The following is a 16992-nucleotide window of genomic DNA, read 5'->3' on the forward strand; positions in this document are numbered from 1 at the left end:
CACGAGGTCTGGCGTTTGGAAAGAGATGAGTTGGCCTGAGGCATTGATGCGCGGCCCCACGACGGGCGGGAGTGGGTCGCCAACGTCGCGTCCCTGTAAGATTTGTTTACAATAGGGACCCTTGATTGTCACAACAACATAATAAGGTAGGACTGTTTTAATTGTGGATGGGAAGTCTGGCACCTTTTGTTTCTTCATTTTTGTTATCGCGACTCTGTACGCGAGCATCACCACTCGCTCGACCTGGCCGCCCTTCATTCTTGACCCCACTGTCCTTGTTTTGTCCCTCATTGAGACCCTTGTATTCAAACTCATTGTCCTTAAATCCTGCACTGGCGCCCCAAGCCAGATTCTTTGCCCTCACTGCAAACAACAACAAGATGGATTCCGATGCGTCCATGTTCAGTCTTGGGGAGGAGTCAGATGGCTATGTCCCTGAAACCGTAAGTAATCCTTTCTTTTACCCCTCTTTTGTTGGCACAATAAATCGGTTTGCACATTGTGTGCCTATTTCTCTTCCTCCATTTGCCTACTTTGCCTGTCAGTCCGCATCGCATTCTTTCAATCCCTCTCTTCAGACTTATTTACATCAAACACCTTTCTCGCCGAACACTTGCGTATCTGCACTTTTGCACAAACATAACCTGACATTTCCTCAACAGAAGGCGAAACCCAAAGCCGCACCAAAGAAGGCTGCTGCGCGGCCGCCCGTCAAAAAGATGGTGCAAACAACCCTTAAAACGAAGAGCGCGCCCAGAAAGCGCCCAACACCGGAGAGCGATGACGATGATATAAGCATTGCCTCAGGTTTCTCAAACACACCTCCCAAAGCTAAGAAGCAAAAGAAGGAACCTGCAGTCAGCAAGTCTTCTGGTGCGCCCTTGGAGGAGCTTGAGAATGATAGCATGGTAATTGACAGCCCCGCCAAACCTGGCAAGAAGAAGACGGCCACCGAAATGTACACGAAGCTGTCACAACTAGAGCACATCCTCAAGCGACCTGATACATACATCGGTTCTGTTGAGAGAACGGAACAACAGATGTGGGTTCTGAACAAAGAGACCCAGTTGATGGAGTACAAGAACGTCAGCTTTGTCCCTGGTCTTTACAAGATTTTTGACGAAATCTTGGTCAACGCTGCCGACAACAAGCAGCGCGATGGCTCCATGACTTACATGAAGATCAATATCGATCGTGAGAACGGTGTGATCAGCGTCGAAAACAACGGAAAGGGTATTCCTATTGTTATTCACGAAAAGGAGAAGATCTACATTCCTGAGCTTATCTTCGGACATCTGTTGGCGGGTTCCAACTTCGACGACGACGAGAAGAAAACCGTTGGTGGTCGCAACGGTTACGGTGCCAAGCTGTGTAACGTCTTCAGCACTGAATTCAACCTTGAATGCCAAGACAGTGAGCACGGCAAGAGGTACAAACAGACCTGGAGAAACAACATGCAGACGATGGAGAAGGCCAAAATCACCAGCAGCAAAACCTCAGACTTCACCCGAGTAACCTTTAAGCCCGACTTCAAGCGTTTTGGTATGGAAGATGGCATCGATGATGATCTCGAGTCTCTCCTTCACCGTAGAGTTTACGACATGGTGGGCACGATCCGAGGAATCAAGGTTTTCCTTAACGGCGAGCAAATTAAGATCAAGGATTTCAAGGCCTACTGTGATCTCTATGCCAAGTCCATCGCCAAGGAGAGAAGCACAGAAGAGGGAGGCGCTCCGACCTGTACTGTTGAGATGGATAAGGACAAGTCGCATCCTCGATGGGAGGTTGGTTTCGCTGTTTCTGATGGTACTTTTCAACAAGTTTCCTTCGTCAACTCGATCGCCACAACAAGCGGAGGCACTCATGTCAACTACATCGCCGACCAGGTCACTGAAGCTCTTCTCAAGGCTTTGAACAAGAAGCGCAAGGGTCATGCTCTGAAGCAGAGTCACCTGAAGAATCATATCTTCATCTTTGTCAACTGTTACATCAACAATCCAGCTTTTACTTCGCAAACAAAGGAGCAGATGACTACCAAGCCGAGCCAGTTTGGTAGCAAATGCAAACTGGGTGAAGACTTCCTTAAGAAGATCGCAAAATCCGATGCCCTTCAAAATATCTTGGATTTTGCTGAGAAGAAGGCCGACAAGATGTTGGCCAAGGGTGATGGAAACAAACGAAGCCGAGTCAACAACGCAAAGCTCGTCGAAGCCAACTTTGCTGGCACCAGAAGAGGTCACGAATGCACTCTGATCTTGACAGAAGGTGACTCTGCCAAAGGTTTGGCAGTTTCTGGTCGTGCCATTCTCGACCCTGACCGCATTGGTGTTTTCCCGCTTCGTGGAAAGCTTCTTAATGTGCGAGACGCTTCAGTTGACCAAATTATGAAGAACGCTGAAATTCAGAACATTAAACAGTTCCTGGGTCTCAAGCACAAGCAGACGTACACGGACACGAAGAATCTTAGATATGGTCATTTGATGATCATGGCTGATCAGGATCACGACGGTAGTCATATCAAGGGACTTCTTATCAACTTCCTTCAGGTTCAATTTCCATCGCTTCTCAAAATCCCTGACTTCTTCCGAGAGTTCATCACACCTATTGTCAAAGTTTGGCAGGGTCCCAACCCCAAGAAGCCCCAGCGATTAAAGTCATTCTTCACACAGCCTGAATATGAGGAGTGGAAGGAAGATCACAAAAACGAACTCACTCGATGGCACTCCAAATACTTCAAGGGTCTGGGAACAAGCTCCAACGAAGACGCACAAGTCTATTTCACCAACCTCGATGACCACTTGAAGGAATTTGACACCATGAAGCCAGAGGAAGCTGACCTACTGGAGCTGGCTTTCTCCAAGAAGAAAGCAGATGCCAGAAAGGAGTGGCTTGGTAATTTCGTGCCGGGCACATACCTTGATCACTCAACCAAGTCAATCACGTATTCCGACTTTATCAATAGAGAACTTATTCTCTTCAGTATGGCTGATAACATGCGATCCATCCCGTCCGTGCTGGATGGCTTCAAGCCTGGTCAGCGTAAGGTCATATATGCCTGCTTCAAGAGAAACCTGGTCAAAGATAAGAAGGTCGTTGAATTGGCTGGTTATGTCTCTGAGCAGACTGCCTACCATCACGGTGAACAGTCTCTCCAACAGACTATCATTGGCCTGGCCCAGAACTTCGTCGGTTCAAACAACATCAACTGTCTGGAACCCAGTGGAAACTTCGGTTCTCGACTTGCCGGTGGATCTGATGCTGCCAGTCCTCGTTACACCTTCACTCGTCTGTCTCCATTCGCCCGCAAGATCTTCCACCCCATGGATGAGCCAAACTTGATGCATCATTATGAAGACGGCAAGAAAATCGAGCCAATGGTGTATGCTCCAATCATCCCCATGGTTCTGGTAAACGGTGCCGATGGCATTGGTACAGGTTGGAGCACTTCCATTCCCAACTATCACCCGATGGATATTGTCAAAAACCTGAAGCGTCGAATGGGTCGCTTGGACGATAACGATCTTGAGGAAAGGCCCTTCGAAACCATGATGCCCTGGTTCCGTGGCTGGAAGGGTACACCCGAAGTTGCTGGCCCTGACCGGTACAAGTTCAATGGTATTGCCTATCACAACGAACAGAAGGATAACGAAGTTGTCATCACCGAATTGCCTATTCGTATGTGGACCGACGATTTCAAGGGCAAACTGGAGAAGATTATCGCCGGTGTCGATGGCCCAGCTTGGATCAAGGATTACAAGGAATTCAACGATCACAGCACTGTTCACTTTGAGATCGCTGTGGATGATAAGCACATGGGCAAGGTCCTTGAAGAAGGCGTCCTCGAGCGCTTCAAGCTGACCAAGCAGGTCGCCACCTCCAATTTGGTTGCTTTCGATACCCGAGGCATGATTCGCAAGTACGAGAAGGTGGAGGATATCCTTGAGGAGTTCTATCTATACCGTCTCGACATGTATACTGACCGAAAAGTAAGTCCTGATCCGAATTTTAGACGACCCAGCTAACTCTCGCAGAAACATTGGTTAGGCGTATTCCATGCAGACTATCGCAAGCTCAAGAACCAAGCCCGATTCATCAAAGAAATCATAGATGGACAACTTGTGGTTGGCAAGAAGAAGAAGACCGTGCTGGTTCAAGAACTTCGAGATTGTGATTACGAGGCTTTCCCCCCTGGGGGTGAGAAGAAGAAGACCGCAGATGAAGAAGATGATGATGCCGATGAGAACCAGGACGTGGATGGTGATTTGGAGGGTGGTGCTCGCGACTATGACTACCTCCTCTCGGTGAGTACTTGTCGTCTTTGAATACGTTCAGTGAACTAACGTGTTGCAGATGCCCATCTGGTCCCTGACAGCTGAGCGTCTCGAGAAGCTCAAGCAAGCTATCGAGAAGAAGAAGGCTGAGCACGATGAACTCCTTGCCCTCAGTGAGAAGGATCTCTGGTGTCGCGACCTTGATGACTTCATGGCCGAATGGGAAACTCAGCTTGCAGTTGATGCTGAGATCAAGACGAGCATCCGACGCTTGGGCCGCCGCGTTTCTAAAAAGATAGGTGCTGGCACCGCTCGTGGCCGCAAAGTCAAGGATGACGACGAGTATGAGCCTGACAAGAAGGGCCGCGGAAGGCCAAAGGCTGCAGCGTCAAAGGCGACCGTTAAAACAGCGCCCAAGGTAGAGACCAAGAGTGCTCAGCGGTTTGCTGAGATGTTCAGCTCCAAGCCAAAGGTCAAGAAGGAACCCAGTGCTGATGTTATGGAGCTGTCGGATCTTTCTGACGATGACTACGCCGCTCTCAGCCGCAGCAAATCATCCGCACCTGCGATCAAGACCTCCCAGTCACCTCCAACTGAGGCACCGGAGAATCCACGGGTCAAACGAGCGGCGGCATCCAAGGTCAAGACAATTATCGATGATGACTCCGAGAGTGACGATGATCAGATGCTTGGTGATGTTGGCGCCTTGGTCAAGGGCATCGATAAGCCAGCTGGTGACCGCGAAAGGGGCAGGTTTAGTCTACATGCCATGAGCCGGCCAGACTCTAGCCAGGGCAACGCCAGCGTGAGCGGACTTTCCAAGTCGAGGCCCAAATCAGCCAAGGCTTTCGACTTTGATGACGACAGTCCTGACGATACCAACTATGAGCTTCTCGCCAAGTCGTCGCCACACAAGACGGCCACCAAGGATGATCATATAGACAGCTTCCTTTCTGACGATGAGCCTTTTGTTGCTCCATCCAAGTCAGCTGCGACCAAGTCTAAGCCTACCAGCACGGACTCCGAAGACCCAACACCGGCCGGTCTTGCTACTGTGAAGAAGGGTCGTGGTCGTCCCGCTGGCGCGAAGAGCAAAGAGCCAGCGAAGCCAAAGGCTGCTCCAAAAGCAACCAAGACAGCTGCATCAAAGGTTGCTTCGCGTCCAGCAACTAAACAGACCACTCTATCGCCAGCAGCAAAGGCTTACGCTGCCAAAAAGGCTGTCAAGAAATCTGTCCTCGACGACGATTCAGATGAGGATATGGCTGACCCAGACTCGCCCCCTCCTAAGGCTTCCTCAAGAGTGAGACCAGGACGTGCCGCTGCTTCGAGACGACCGATCGTTGTTGACGACGACTCATCGGTCATGCAGCAAGATGATGAGAGTGACGACCCTTTCGAGGTCGACGATGATGAGGATTAGACTATTCGAGCTGTAATTGAGCCCATGAAAGGAACGGAGTACTGGTTGTTCTAGAACCACCGCAGCCAGGTTCTTTGCTGTAATTTCTTGTTGCTGAGTAGAAACATTGTGTGGTAACCACTTCAAGCGAAGGGCATATTGATGGAGAGGGAGGTTTGGAGTCTGGGCGTCAACGGATGTGAGGCATTTGCTATCTGGGGCCTCGGCGTGGTTTTTACTCGATATCCGCATATGAATAGCATTTCACTTTCTTCATGTTAGCTTGTACATGTCTGATGATCCCTGTCCCATTTCAATCAAGTTGAAGCGAGCTCCAGAAGCGTGCTTATCGATAAGAGCTTGAGGTTAGCGCGGGGTTCTCATCAAAGAATCCAAGGGTCTCGTCTAGATTTATCATCCCCTACATTCGCCCCTCGTTATTTACTTCAATAAACTTCACATCACAGCAAATTATATTTATCATGTCTTCAGAAGAACCCCAATCTCTGCGCTCTCTCTACGAAGCCGCTGAAGAAAAGCGCCACGCTTTAGACAACGCCTTCGAGGCAACTTCGCCCGCCTACCGCTCCGATCTCGAGGCTGCACTATCCCTCTACTCTTCTGCGCGCGACCAAATCTCAGCTCTTGCCCTTTTCTCCTCCAACGAAGGACTTGAGGACGTTTCTACATCGGATCTCCCTTATCTCCTTCTCGACGCTCACGTTGCGGAGCTCATACAAAAAACCCCCAATCAAAGCCCTGACCAACGCCTTGAGGTCCTCTCAAAGTCTCGCGCCGCCTACGAGCGCTTCCTCGCCACTGTCGACAGCTATGCCCTAGTGCCTAAGCCTTACGATCGCGTACTCGAGCGATATCGCGACGATCCTGAGAGGTTTGCTGTTGTTGCTAGTAATGATGCTGCGGCGCGACGAGATGGCAAGATTGCGAATTATCGCGCTGAGAAAGCGCTAAAAGAGAAGTTGGAAATGTTGAGACGGAATCCACGATACCTGGACGATGGCGATGAGGAGCTTGTGCGGGAGCTTTACCTGACGCAAATCACTTTCGCGGTGCATTCTGCGCTTCAGGCGTTAGACTCATTAAACCGTGAGGTGGAGATTCTTGCGCAGGCACCTCGACCGCTTGCGCCTTCAGCTACAAATGCGCCATCTCCCGAAGATCACTCTTCCCGACTTGATCAGCCTCTACGACGTCTACACTCTCTCCAAGCTGGTCCGCTACTGTCTAAACAAGGCAAACCTTTGCAGCCATTTACGCTGCTTGGTTCACGGGATCAAATGTCACGAGATGTGTTTCGCTCAGGGCACAACTTGCCGACCATGTCCATCGATGAGTATCTCGAGGAAGAGAGGAGACAAGGAAATATTCTCCAGGGTGGTGTGGAACCGAAGAAGGTGGTGGATGAGGACGATATGGACGCTATAGATCGTGAAACGTACAAGCAGCGCGAGTGGGATGAGTTCGTTGATCATAATCCCAAGGGAGCAGGAAATACTCTCAATAGAGGTTGATCTGTGTTGGAAATATCGTGCAGATGTTTGGCGTTTAGGTACATGCATAGCAGGAAATGGAAAATACTAGTACATGGAACGACACGATATATGAGCACTCACAAGAGCTATTGACCATTTCACTCAAGACTAAAAGCCAGTGATAGTAGCTATGCCTCCCAATCTATATGCTCAAGTTATTTCAGAGACATGTATTCCCATTCGTAGGAGAGTGCTCAATTTTTGGATTCTGGTGCCGTTACCCCGTTATCGTGTTCCAAAAATCATCATTAGACAACCGTATCATCACTATCATCAGAGTCCCACATGCAGGCATCATCATCACTGTCATCTCTGTTTGAGCTCCAGGCTTCGATTACTGATGCTGACTCGGAATCGGTTGTCTCGACTGTCATGTTGACCGCTTCACCCATTGTCTGATGGTCCGCGGGCATGGCGTATCTGGCGTTCGTGAACTCAACATCAGACTCGCCAAGGGTAAAAGAAGACTCCGACGCAATGAGTCTGTCTTGGGTCATCGAAGCAGCAGACGTACTTCCCCAGACTCGTAGCGCATCCATGTCCTCAATGATGGAACCACAGACACTCGAAGGGGTTGAAATTGTGTAACCTGTATGGAAGCCAGGTCCAGGGCCATTAGGTGCTACCAGCAAGTCTGCTGAGGGAATTGCATCCCCAAATACGCCTCCACTTCCGTCATCATTACCTCCACACCACAGAGGAAGGTATTTGAGTTCGTTTTCGGTGAGTGTGAGGAGTAAATGGCGGGTCAGGTTGAGAGGAGGCCAGAAATTTTCTCGTCTCCACGAAAGAGTTAGCGGCCTCAGTCGATCTTTCACAGCAGCTTCGAGGGCATTTAGTGATACAATAGGCCCATGTGAGGAACGCATACCCATTTCTGGGAATTCGCGGTCTCCGAGTGCAAGAATACGGCTCCATAACAGATTGTTGAATAGCCTCGGCGTACATGCAAGAAAGTCGTGGAGGGCAATTGTTGCCTCTTGCACTAGGCTGGTGTATGATTTATGCTTGTGCCCATCCAGTTTGCATCTGCTGTGATTCCATCTTCGATTATCCAGTTCAACACCGAGATCATTGTAGGGCACAGCACAGAGTAGCATCTGAATTGGATTAAAGTCCATCATTATGAAAGTCATCTTGTCAAAATCCTTGGGTTCCACGTATGTCAGGCGGTCTCGATCTATTCCGTTGTATGTTGAAAAGCCATCCACTGGTGCTGAGTCTATCGCGTCTTCCCATGCGTGCGTAAATTCGTGAGTCAGGGCACTCATGAGAAGACGAAGCTTTTTCAAAGCAATTTGACTAAGGTGTGTGTTTTCCTGTTCGAGGAGCTGCTCAGTTACTTGCAGCTTGGCCCACTCGTCGATGTCCCATGAACCGAACAAATTTGGGTTACTGTAGGTCGTGTTGATGTCTGATACTCTGTCGACGAGCGCTTGTGCCCCATGCTGCACAATGTTGCTGAGTTCATCGGGAAGTTGGCCCAGTCGTCTCCCAAATATCGTCGTCTGGCTGTGGGCATTATGTTTTGTTGGGTTGGTGTCAGCCAGTTTAAGAGCGAGCTCGTTGACGAGGATCCTGAAAGCAGAGTCCATTACAGGAGGAATCTTGAGCAGAGACCCAATTTGCAAGGCTTCCTCGGGCAAGACCTCGATGAAAGCAGTGTTCTGGCCGTGCATTATCCATTGAGTAACACGATCGGTAAGCATGGAGCTGCATTCGAAGAGGCAACTCAACTTCAAGATGGTGAACAGTCTCGGAGCTGAATCCAGGATACATCCTTTGCCTTCAATCAACATGAGCAGCCTCACGATGCCATTTCGGTGGCGAATTGGGCAATAATCAGGAATATGCCGATATAGAGGTGTCTCGTACGCATCTTCATTCGTGGCTTTCATCTGCAGAGCACGCTCTGGGTCAAGCTTTAGTTGTTTCAGCCTGTAGCCGGTAGGTGTGTTCCCCTCAATGGGTGTTGCGCTGTCATGCTCGGCGTTTGCATCGACATCTTTGTTGTTTTCTGTGCCTTTCGGCTGTCTGTTGCACTTACAAATATCATCATGGCCTATTCTGCGTGTCAGATGATGCGCTACAAGCTGGATACGATTACTGACCACAAACTAAGAATGGATCAACGCCATTAAGAATATATGAGCTCCACCATTTAATAATCCCAGGAGTTAAAGATAGCTCGGTCATCTGGAACACCAACTCATCTCCTTCCGAGGGTGGAGTCAGATCAAGCAAATACTTGATACCGTCGGGTAGTTTGTTGACCATCTTACGACGGCGTTGGATTTTGAATTGGTATGTAGGGCCAAGAAGTTCGGCGAATTTGGGAGAACCAGTCTCGAGCAGCTTGCTCGAGTGAACTTGAAACTTCTGTGACTTATAGACTATGCCATTGCAGTCGGTATAGTCGAGAACGCCTCTATGATGGACAGGATAGTCGATAAATACAAGAGTGTCCCCCTGGTTGAGTTCGAAGGACACCATGTGCAGTCGATAGAGTTCAAACAGCCGAGTCTGCTCGACATCCTTTTCTGGTAGAAGGTTCGGCACATGGCTACTGTAGAAATTGCTTGCTTTGTTGAAGTAAGGACCCGTCCAGCTTGATAGAGGGGCTGGTGTGGGTGATAGTTCTTCGAGGGCCGTGTCAACATTTATATCAAGATGTTGATAATTATATTGAGACTGAGACTGCGGTTGGGGTTCACTTTGCTGAGCGGTTTGAGTGCTATGTTGAGGTTCATGGTTGTTTTGATTAACCAGATCATCCCAGGCAACATGTGCTTGTTCGATCTGCCAGTCATTCGGGATATCCATTGTTGTTAAAGAAACGTGGCTCACGCCAACAATTCGAGAAAGTTCAGTACGGTTAATCTCTAGATCAGTTGATATAAGAGAGCAGAGGCAGTTGGAAGACTCGGTTATAGAAAATTAAAAGGTATAGATATGGTTTGGCGTCAAGAATCGCAGGCAGCCAACCCAGAAGCTGTGTCGGCAGGGTGGATCGCGCAGGTTATGTAGGCCAGACAAGGTTGGGTAAGACAGAAACAATATACGCAAAGAAATAGATATGCAATTGGTCAAAGAGATGTTGATGCTCTGGTTTGTTTGTTGATAGAAAGAAGGAAATAGATGAATGTAAGATGAAGAGTTGTGAGAGAGGAAAGCATCGGGCTGACGGTGGAAAGCGGCAGGTAGCAAGTTTCAATACAGCCCTATGAAAGTACCTGCACATGCCTGTGCATGCCAATGAAATACCTCCATTTTTACCCCTCCATAACCAAGAGCTGATGCCTGAGTGTGGATGTTTGTCGGAGGGGTGGTTGCCTTGAGGCTGCCATGCGATCCAATGATCCAGTGCATTAGGTGTGGCAGCTCAGCCTCCTATACTTACATTTACAGTACTCCGGGTGACACTAAGACTGGAGACCTTCAAACGTTAGGACGAGACAACGACTCTTCCGTTTGTGAGTCAACAAGCAAAACACCACTCAACTGGCATTGTTAGGCAAGGATCATGCAGGACAAGTATTGACTCAACAGCTACGTCTTTATCGTATAAGGAAACCTGGAGGATGCAAGCATCAACACCAATGCAGCTTGGTCTTCCCAGCCTGGAATTATGCACGTGTGACCATTCAAGTCTTGCCTGATCTTCTCATAAGTGGCGATAAACAAACGTAGGCAAAAATAACAACAAATTAGACTATTGGATATCAAAACGGGCACCAGTGCGAACGCTAGCGAAAAGAAACCTCCGGTGTTAGTGCTTTTCCTTTTCCAATCTCAACTTTAGGGTAGTATTACTGGAAGCGTTCTACGAGACTAAATAATAAGTAGGTAGATAAGTGCATGGTCGCCCCAGCACCTAGTTACTACTCGGTAACCTACATATGTTGAATATCGTAACTCTTGCCCTTGTTGAAGAAAGTTTCTTTGACAAGTCCACTTTATTTGATGAGTGACAAACTTCCCCGCAGGACCTTCTAACGTCCCCTGGCAATCTATTTTGGCAAGGAAGTAGACGACATCTGGAATGCTCTACTCACTAGATTACGAGATCGAGGTGAGTTTCATCGACTTCTTCTGTCAGATTTTTACCTCATCTTGCATGAGACTCCTTTGCCCTCGTTATTTCTCTTCAGTATGTGCTTCTAACAGAACTAAGCCCAGTAATTCCGGAGAGACTAAAGATACTTGCGTAACAACCGCATTCTCGACCATTAATTCGAGCACAAAATGCATTCTATTCATACAGCGGTCAAGTTACCGTCTAATTGCCACCTCATTACAGAGTACTCCTATCTTATGCATTCATTACCGTATCGAACCACAAAGCTATGCCCAAACGCCACCTATGCTTTACAATGAGCCCCCTTTCTTGAACAGACTGTCATCAGTCTCTGCCTCATCGTCGGACTCATACACTACCTCCTTGCCCTTCCCCTTGTAATCCCACATACCAGGCTTCTCCTCCTTAAGGCTTCTTCGGCTGACGGGTCGCTTAGACGCAACTTTGCGTTGACTGTTGTCGATATGGTACTTTCTTAAGCGGTCTCGTCCAGCCACCTCAATCATCGGCGCCATATTTGCCTCATCTCCCGAGTTACGCCGCGTTGTAGGGACCGTTGAAGAATTCTTCAAATCCCGCATCTCCTTGATCACATCCGCAAAGCTTTCCTCCAGTGTTTTCATTCTAGCCAACACCAGCCTTCCCATTCTGTCGCGGTCGCCAGAGTCGTTACCACCGCCTGCCCGCAACCGATTGTCCTTCATGAAAGTTGCAAGTTGTGTCTGGAAGCTGCCAGGCATCGCACCAATATGGTCTCCCACAACTTGATCAGACATCGCACTCAGATCAACCGAGGACAACCTTCTAATGTCCTTAGGACGATTTCGTGGCTCAATGCTTAGAAGGGCTGATCGACTAACAGCACCAGCCTCGGTCATACCTCGTGGTGGCATCACTGGTCGAGGTTTCGTGTTGGCGACGTACATAGAGCGGCGAGGTGAACTGCGTCTTGGTGTCTTTTCACCAGTGGTTATGCGCCCACTAGTTCGTGGACGTGACTGGCCAGGCAGCGGTGGCGATATCGACGACGCCCTCTGCATTTGCTTGACATCCTGAGGGTTGAAGAGTATCGTATTTGTAGAAAGTGTTCGGTTGTGTGCTCCTCGTTTGGGTCGGGGTGTCTGAGATACATTCTTGCCAGAGGAGCTCCTCTTCCCAGAAGAACTCACAGAGGATGCCAGCTTTCCGAAGTTATTGGCATTGGGTGCAAAGTAGCTTTCCGCTTCCTCGTGAATTCCACGACTTATAGCAGCTTGACTCTGCCCAGCATTCGTAACATGATCATCCTCATCCTCATCATTTGTCACCAGTTCGTCATCGCCATCAGCATCAGTCTGGTCTTTGTATTCGGATAAATCCGCAGTCAGACGAGTCCTGGAGAAATGTGACGGCCGGAATGGGTTTCCCACGTTAGACATCCTATCAGCAGGATCACTCGCCGTCGATCTAACGTCCGAAACACGCCTAAGATTAGTAGTACGAGCAAGACCGACGCTGGATCTTCGCTGCCAAGGAGGCATAGCACCATCAGGCGTTTGCCAATTCCCTGGCGATGCATCATTATCGTCGTGTTGATCCATCCAGTTACGAATCGCTGTCTGCGTCTTCCGCCTCTCTTGACGTCTTTGTGTCCTCAATGTTAGGGGATCAGGTAAGCGCCGGAACACCTCCTCGAGGGCCCGGTCTTTTTGAAAGCCAGCCACGGATTCCTCGCGAACCCTAATGCTTGGACTAAAAATGGCTGCTCTGCTTACAGGATCCATGAAAGAGATGTGCCGACTTCGCTCCCGAACTGGGTGTTCCACCAAGTCAGTTGCCTCGTACATAGACGGGGCAAGCCAGTATCTCTCGTATAGGTAGATGCAGAACAGCACGGGAAAGTGCGTCACCTTGATGACAGTCCTGTTCAGCCACACGAAGGTTCTCAACGGCATGCAATATCGTAGAGGCATAAGAAGCCACGCGAAAATATTGCTAGGGGCAATATACGAGAACAGTGCGTCATTCTTCACCATAGATATGGTGTTGATAGCGAACAAATACCTTGAACACGATTAGAGCGGACCTATTATGCAGATAGGGGCACTTACTGGTGCTCTTCATTGGCATTGGACGCAATAGCCATGAATGAATTCGTGAGAACGGTGATGAGAATTGTCCTGAACTGTTTAGCAAACAAAGAGTAATCGTGCCGTGAGAACTTACACAACAAGGAAATGGCAAATACTCAGGAAGAGAACCAACAAGGCTCGTCCTAACCAATTGTACGCATCCCATCTGTATGCTATTAACCTCAGTTCGTTTCATATTTGCAAGCATACTTACACTTCCCATGCTGCAGGAGTGAATCCCATCAGGATCTGAAAGATCTTATAAGCAACATCACTCGCACCGAATGAGTTCTTTGTCAAAGAGAAAAACACGAAGAACCCGCTACAGAGTACCAAGATCAACGTGAAAACGGCCACCAAGTCCACAGCCATAAGACGAAATGCAATAAGAAGTTGCGAGAAGTATTGGTAGTGATCCAAGATGCTGAAAATACGCGGGAGGAGCAGAATCGCATTGGCCGCCAGTATATCATAAGCATTGTCGTAGATGTGGTGAGAGTCGGCCAGGAAAACGCCATATGCTCGCATGCAGTAGTATACAATGAGCAACAGCAGTATTCCGAGGTCAAAAACATTCCACACGTTCAAGATGTACAGCGCGAACCCTTGCTCGTTGAATCCAACGAGCTCGTCAAGCATGAAGCCGGCACTCCAGAACCAAAAAATCAGTTCCAGACCTGTGATTTGAACCGAACGTTCAGCGAGAACAGCAAGAAACAATCCGATCAGAACAGCGAGAGATATTGTCGAAAGAAAAGATCTGTATCGAGGAACCCGAAGGCGGGAAAGTTTGAGGAGAGACGCTTGTCGAGGATCGTAGAGCGACGCCGTACGACGCCCTGGTGGGGCGAAACGCGTTTCTTTCTGAGCAATTGCACCAAGTAGGGGAGTTCTATCGGTCGCTTTTCCAATATATCCATTCGAGTTAAGGCCTGCGGCTGGTGGAGGTTCCCGATGTAAGCTATCGGCAGACGAGTGGAAAGTAATCGCACCGCTCCAGATAGCTTCGAGTTGTTGGACGACAAGGGGATGAGCAAGTAAGTGCTTGGCTGAGGCTCGAATGGCGACCTCGAGAGTTGACGTTCGGGACGCTATCAGAGGCAGCTTGTTGGCCGGCGGTGATTTTCGAGGAGATGTAGGTGCTTGAGATCCGGGGAGGCCTTGAAGTGGGTAAAAGTCATAGGCGAGGGCATCGATCAACTCGCGGACATTGTACTCTTTGAGTAGCTTGAGAGTCAGCAATTCGCAAACCTTGGCACGAGTGCTACTGATTCCTGCATTGCCTGGGTAGCGTTCACCCTCTTTGGTGAATTGGAGACAGTTGATCATGAGAGCATACAGAGTTGCGCGGCTGAAATGCTGGGCACGAATCTGTTGCTGCATAGGCTTGACGAGGAATTGAGAAACCTGAGGTGATCGAAGTTGATCCCATGACAGAGTCGTTTCAGTGCGTGTCGATACAATAATTCGGATGGCGTGTGTTATGCTGTATACTGGCAAAGAATCTGTTAATTAAGGTTAGAATGACCTGTACCAAAACTTGATATCTTGTGATTCCAATATCTTGAGCGTACCTAAATGAGATGCCGAGAACAGAGGAAGAACAGGAAGGCCGCCGCGTCGTCCGTCTTCGCCAGGCCTGTCTTCCTCCTCCCCTTCGTCATCTTCGTCCTCTTCTTCATCTCCATCATTATTCGTACGGCGGTCATTACTCCGAAACCGGCTCAATCCCTCATCATGAGTATCATCACCGTCGTCGTCGTCGGCTTCTGTAAAATCGGCCGTTGCGTGTCGTTCAAGAGTATAACGCCGCCGAGCAGGACCAGGAGAAGGAGAGAAACTTGTGTTTCGGCGGCGATCGATTCGACGGGGACCAGCCCTGGGGCGTCGTAGTAGGGAGGAGAACATCTGTTGGTGTTTTTGATCTTTTGGGAGCAAGCTTTCCGCCTTGCTTGGGGTTGTCTCAACGCGCCATGGAGGGGAAGTAGCGCGAAGTTCAGAGCTTGGTGTTTATCGAACGAACGTAGTGAGAGTAGAACTCAGTAAAGAGTGTGTGGGAGACTAGATATGATAATCCAACAACAGAGCCCGTTGCCGGAGTCGAATTTTGCAATCTTGGTAGGAAGAAGAGGGTGTAGGAGCGAGATGTTCCCTACCGTACGTAGCTGGGGTCCAACGACACCCTTCAAGGCTCGGGGCGCTGTCGCTACTGAACCTTGGGAGGCAGACGACGCTAAAGCAGGCGAGAATCACGTACCTATTCGCTTACTCCGCTGCTAATAGATACATGAGAGAGGGCCCCTGGACAGGCTAGATTTTAGCGTCGTCAGGATCGTGAGGGTGTAACGCCAGTGGACAAGGTTCTATTCAGAGGGATGTCTAGGGTCCACCGAACGGTTGACTTACATGCACTATGAGAGGATGAAAACCAAGGAAATTTAATGGCTTGTGGGACTTGAAGACCATGTGAGAGTTGGAGCTTTCGTAGTGGCCGAAAGACTTTCGCAAAGGAGAGGCTTCTTCTAGGAAAGATGTTGGATATTGGGAGTCTGAAGCAAAAGCGTGCCCACATCCGTTGCTCTTCAAGTGATGAGGTTGTATGAGGATCACTGTTGTTGTGCAATAGATATTCCAACGTATAAACAATGGAACGGCAGACTAACGTGATTGGAGGTGGGTCATCAAATTAGCCATGGCCCTGTTAGACTAACAATTCCTGCATCTGCAGGACAGTCAGTTCTGTTCTGACTCGCAGTTTGATGGACCAGAGTACAGGGTGGGTGAGGAATTGGAGATGTTAATTGAGATAATGGATGTGAAGACGGGCACCAGCTGATGAGAGGCTGGTTAACATTGAATATGCTATGCTGTTTATTCACTGATTTCCTTCTATAACAACTTCGACCGTGAAGGCGAGTTCCATTCCTCGTCTTGTTGTCAATGTAGTCGCAATAAGCAATATCCTTGCTTGACTCCTTGTTTTTTTGTTGATCCACACTCATTCGCAAGTAAGCAGCCCTGAAGACCCGACCAGACGTCTCACTTGTGCCCTGGTCCACTCCCTCTGCGACAGAAAATCAAGACCGATCCCATGATCAGCAACTAGACATTCGATTTTGAATCGCTCGGTCATGAACCGGTATGCACTGCGACAATGTTTGTATCTTATCTGCACTGGATTTGTGTGTCTGACAAGAACAAGATCAAACCAACGGCATTTCCCAGCTTGGACTTGCAAGTCGGCCTCAGCTTTTGAAGCATTGCCATCTCGATGAGATTACAGATCTAGTTAGATCGCTCCGGACCATGATAATCGCGAGCACAGACGATCCGGGGTGAAGAGTAGACCACCCAATTACCCCCTCGCGATAGCTTCGTTTCGCTATCGCGATCCCACTACCCGAGCACCAAGCCAAAGTACCTCGACATGTGCCGCAGATCTCGCCTGAATGTCCCCATGTTCATGCTTGCTGCCGGGTAAGCAACTTCTTTGCAACACGGAGGCTCTTCCGCTCCATTTGACCTGCAGAACCACCCCGGCTTCATGCTTGAGTGTTATGTATGTATGTGTGAGCTC

At 49.0% G+C, this 16992-nt stretch overlaps 4 protein-coding genes across 5 annotated transcripts; 2 read left to right on the plus strand and 2 right to left on the minus strand.

Moving 5' to 3' along the window:
- The first annotated feature begins 120 nt into the window (after positions 1–120).
- Positions 121–5963, plus strand: FOIG_11864 (DNA topoisomerase II). 2 transcript variants are annotated; one of them, XM_031212500.1, is made up of 4 exons: positions 121–443; positions 663–3986; positions 4032–4301; positions 4351–5963. In XM_031212500.1, the coding sequence occupies exons 1-4, from the start codon at positions 168–170 to the stop codon at positions 5692–5694; spliced, it is 5214 nt and encodes a 1737-aa protein (XP_031057894.1). In that variant the 5' UTR covers positions 121–167; the 3' UTR covers positions 5695–5963. The 2 variants fall into 2 exon arrangements, with proteins under 2 accessions (XP_031057894.1, XP_031057895.1); XM_031212501.1 differs by lacking the exon at positions 4351–5963 and having other exon boundaries at positions 4032–4328.
- Positions 5964–6094: 131 nt separating this feature from the next.
- On the minus strand, positions 6095–10502 carry FOIG_11865 (uncharacterized protein). The gene is made up of 2 exons (XM_031212502.1): positions 9338–10502; positions 6095–9288 (listed from the first exon to the last, which is right to left on the minus strand). Exons 1-2 carry the CDS (start codon positions 10047–10049, stop codon positions 7475–7477), a joined length of 2526 nt encoding a protein of 841 aa, XP_031057896.1. The 5' UTR covers positions 10050–10502; the 3' UTR covers positions 6095–7474.
- Positions 6156–7205, plus strand: FOIG_11866 (uncharacterized protein; the record flags this gene model as incomplete). Its single annotated transcript, XM_031212503.1, has 1 exon — positions 6156–7205. One exon carries the CDS (start codon positions 6156–6158, stop codon positions 7203–7205), a length of 1050 nt encoding a protein of 349 aa, XP_031057897.1.
- Positions 10503–11227: 725 nt separating the features above from the next.
- FOIG_11867 (uncharacterized protein) lies at positions 11228–15670 on the minus strand. Its single transcript, XM_031212504.1, has 5 exons — positions 14990–15670; positions 13630–14920; positions 13510–13581; positions 13395–13463; positions 11228–13347 (listed from the first exon to the last, which is right to left on the minus strand). The coding sequence occupies exons 1-5, from the start codon at positions 15321–15323 to the stop codon at positions 11595–11597; spliced, it is 3519 nt and encodes a 1172-aa protein (XP_031057898.1). The 5' UTR covers positions 15324–15670; the 3' UTR covers positions 11228–11594.
- Positions 15671–16992: the final 1322 nt, after the last annotated feature.

This window comes from Fusarium odoratissimum, assembly GCF_000260195.1.
Source record: "Fusarium odoratissimum NRRL 54006 unplaced genomic scaffold supercont1.23, whole genome shotgun sequence".
In the NCBI taxonomy this organism is placed as follows: domain Eukaryota; kingdom Fungi; phylum Ascomycota; class Sordariomycetes; order Hypocreales; family Nectriaceae; genus Fusarium; species Fusarium odoratissimum.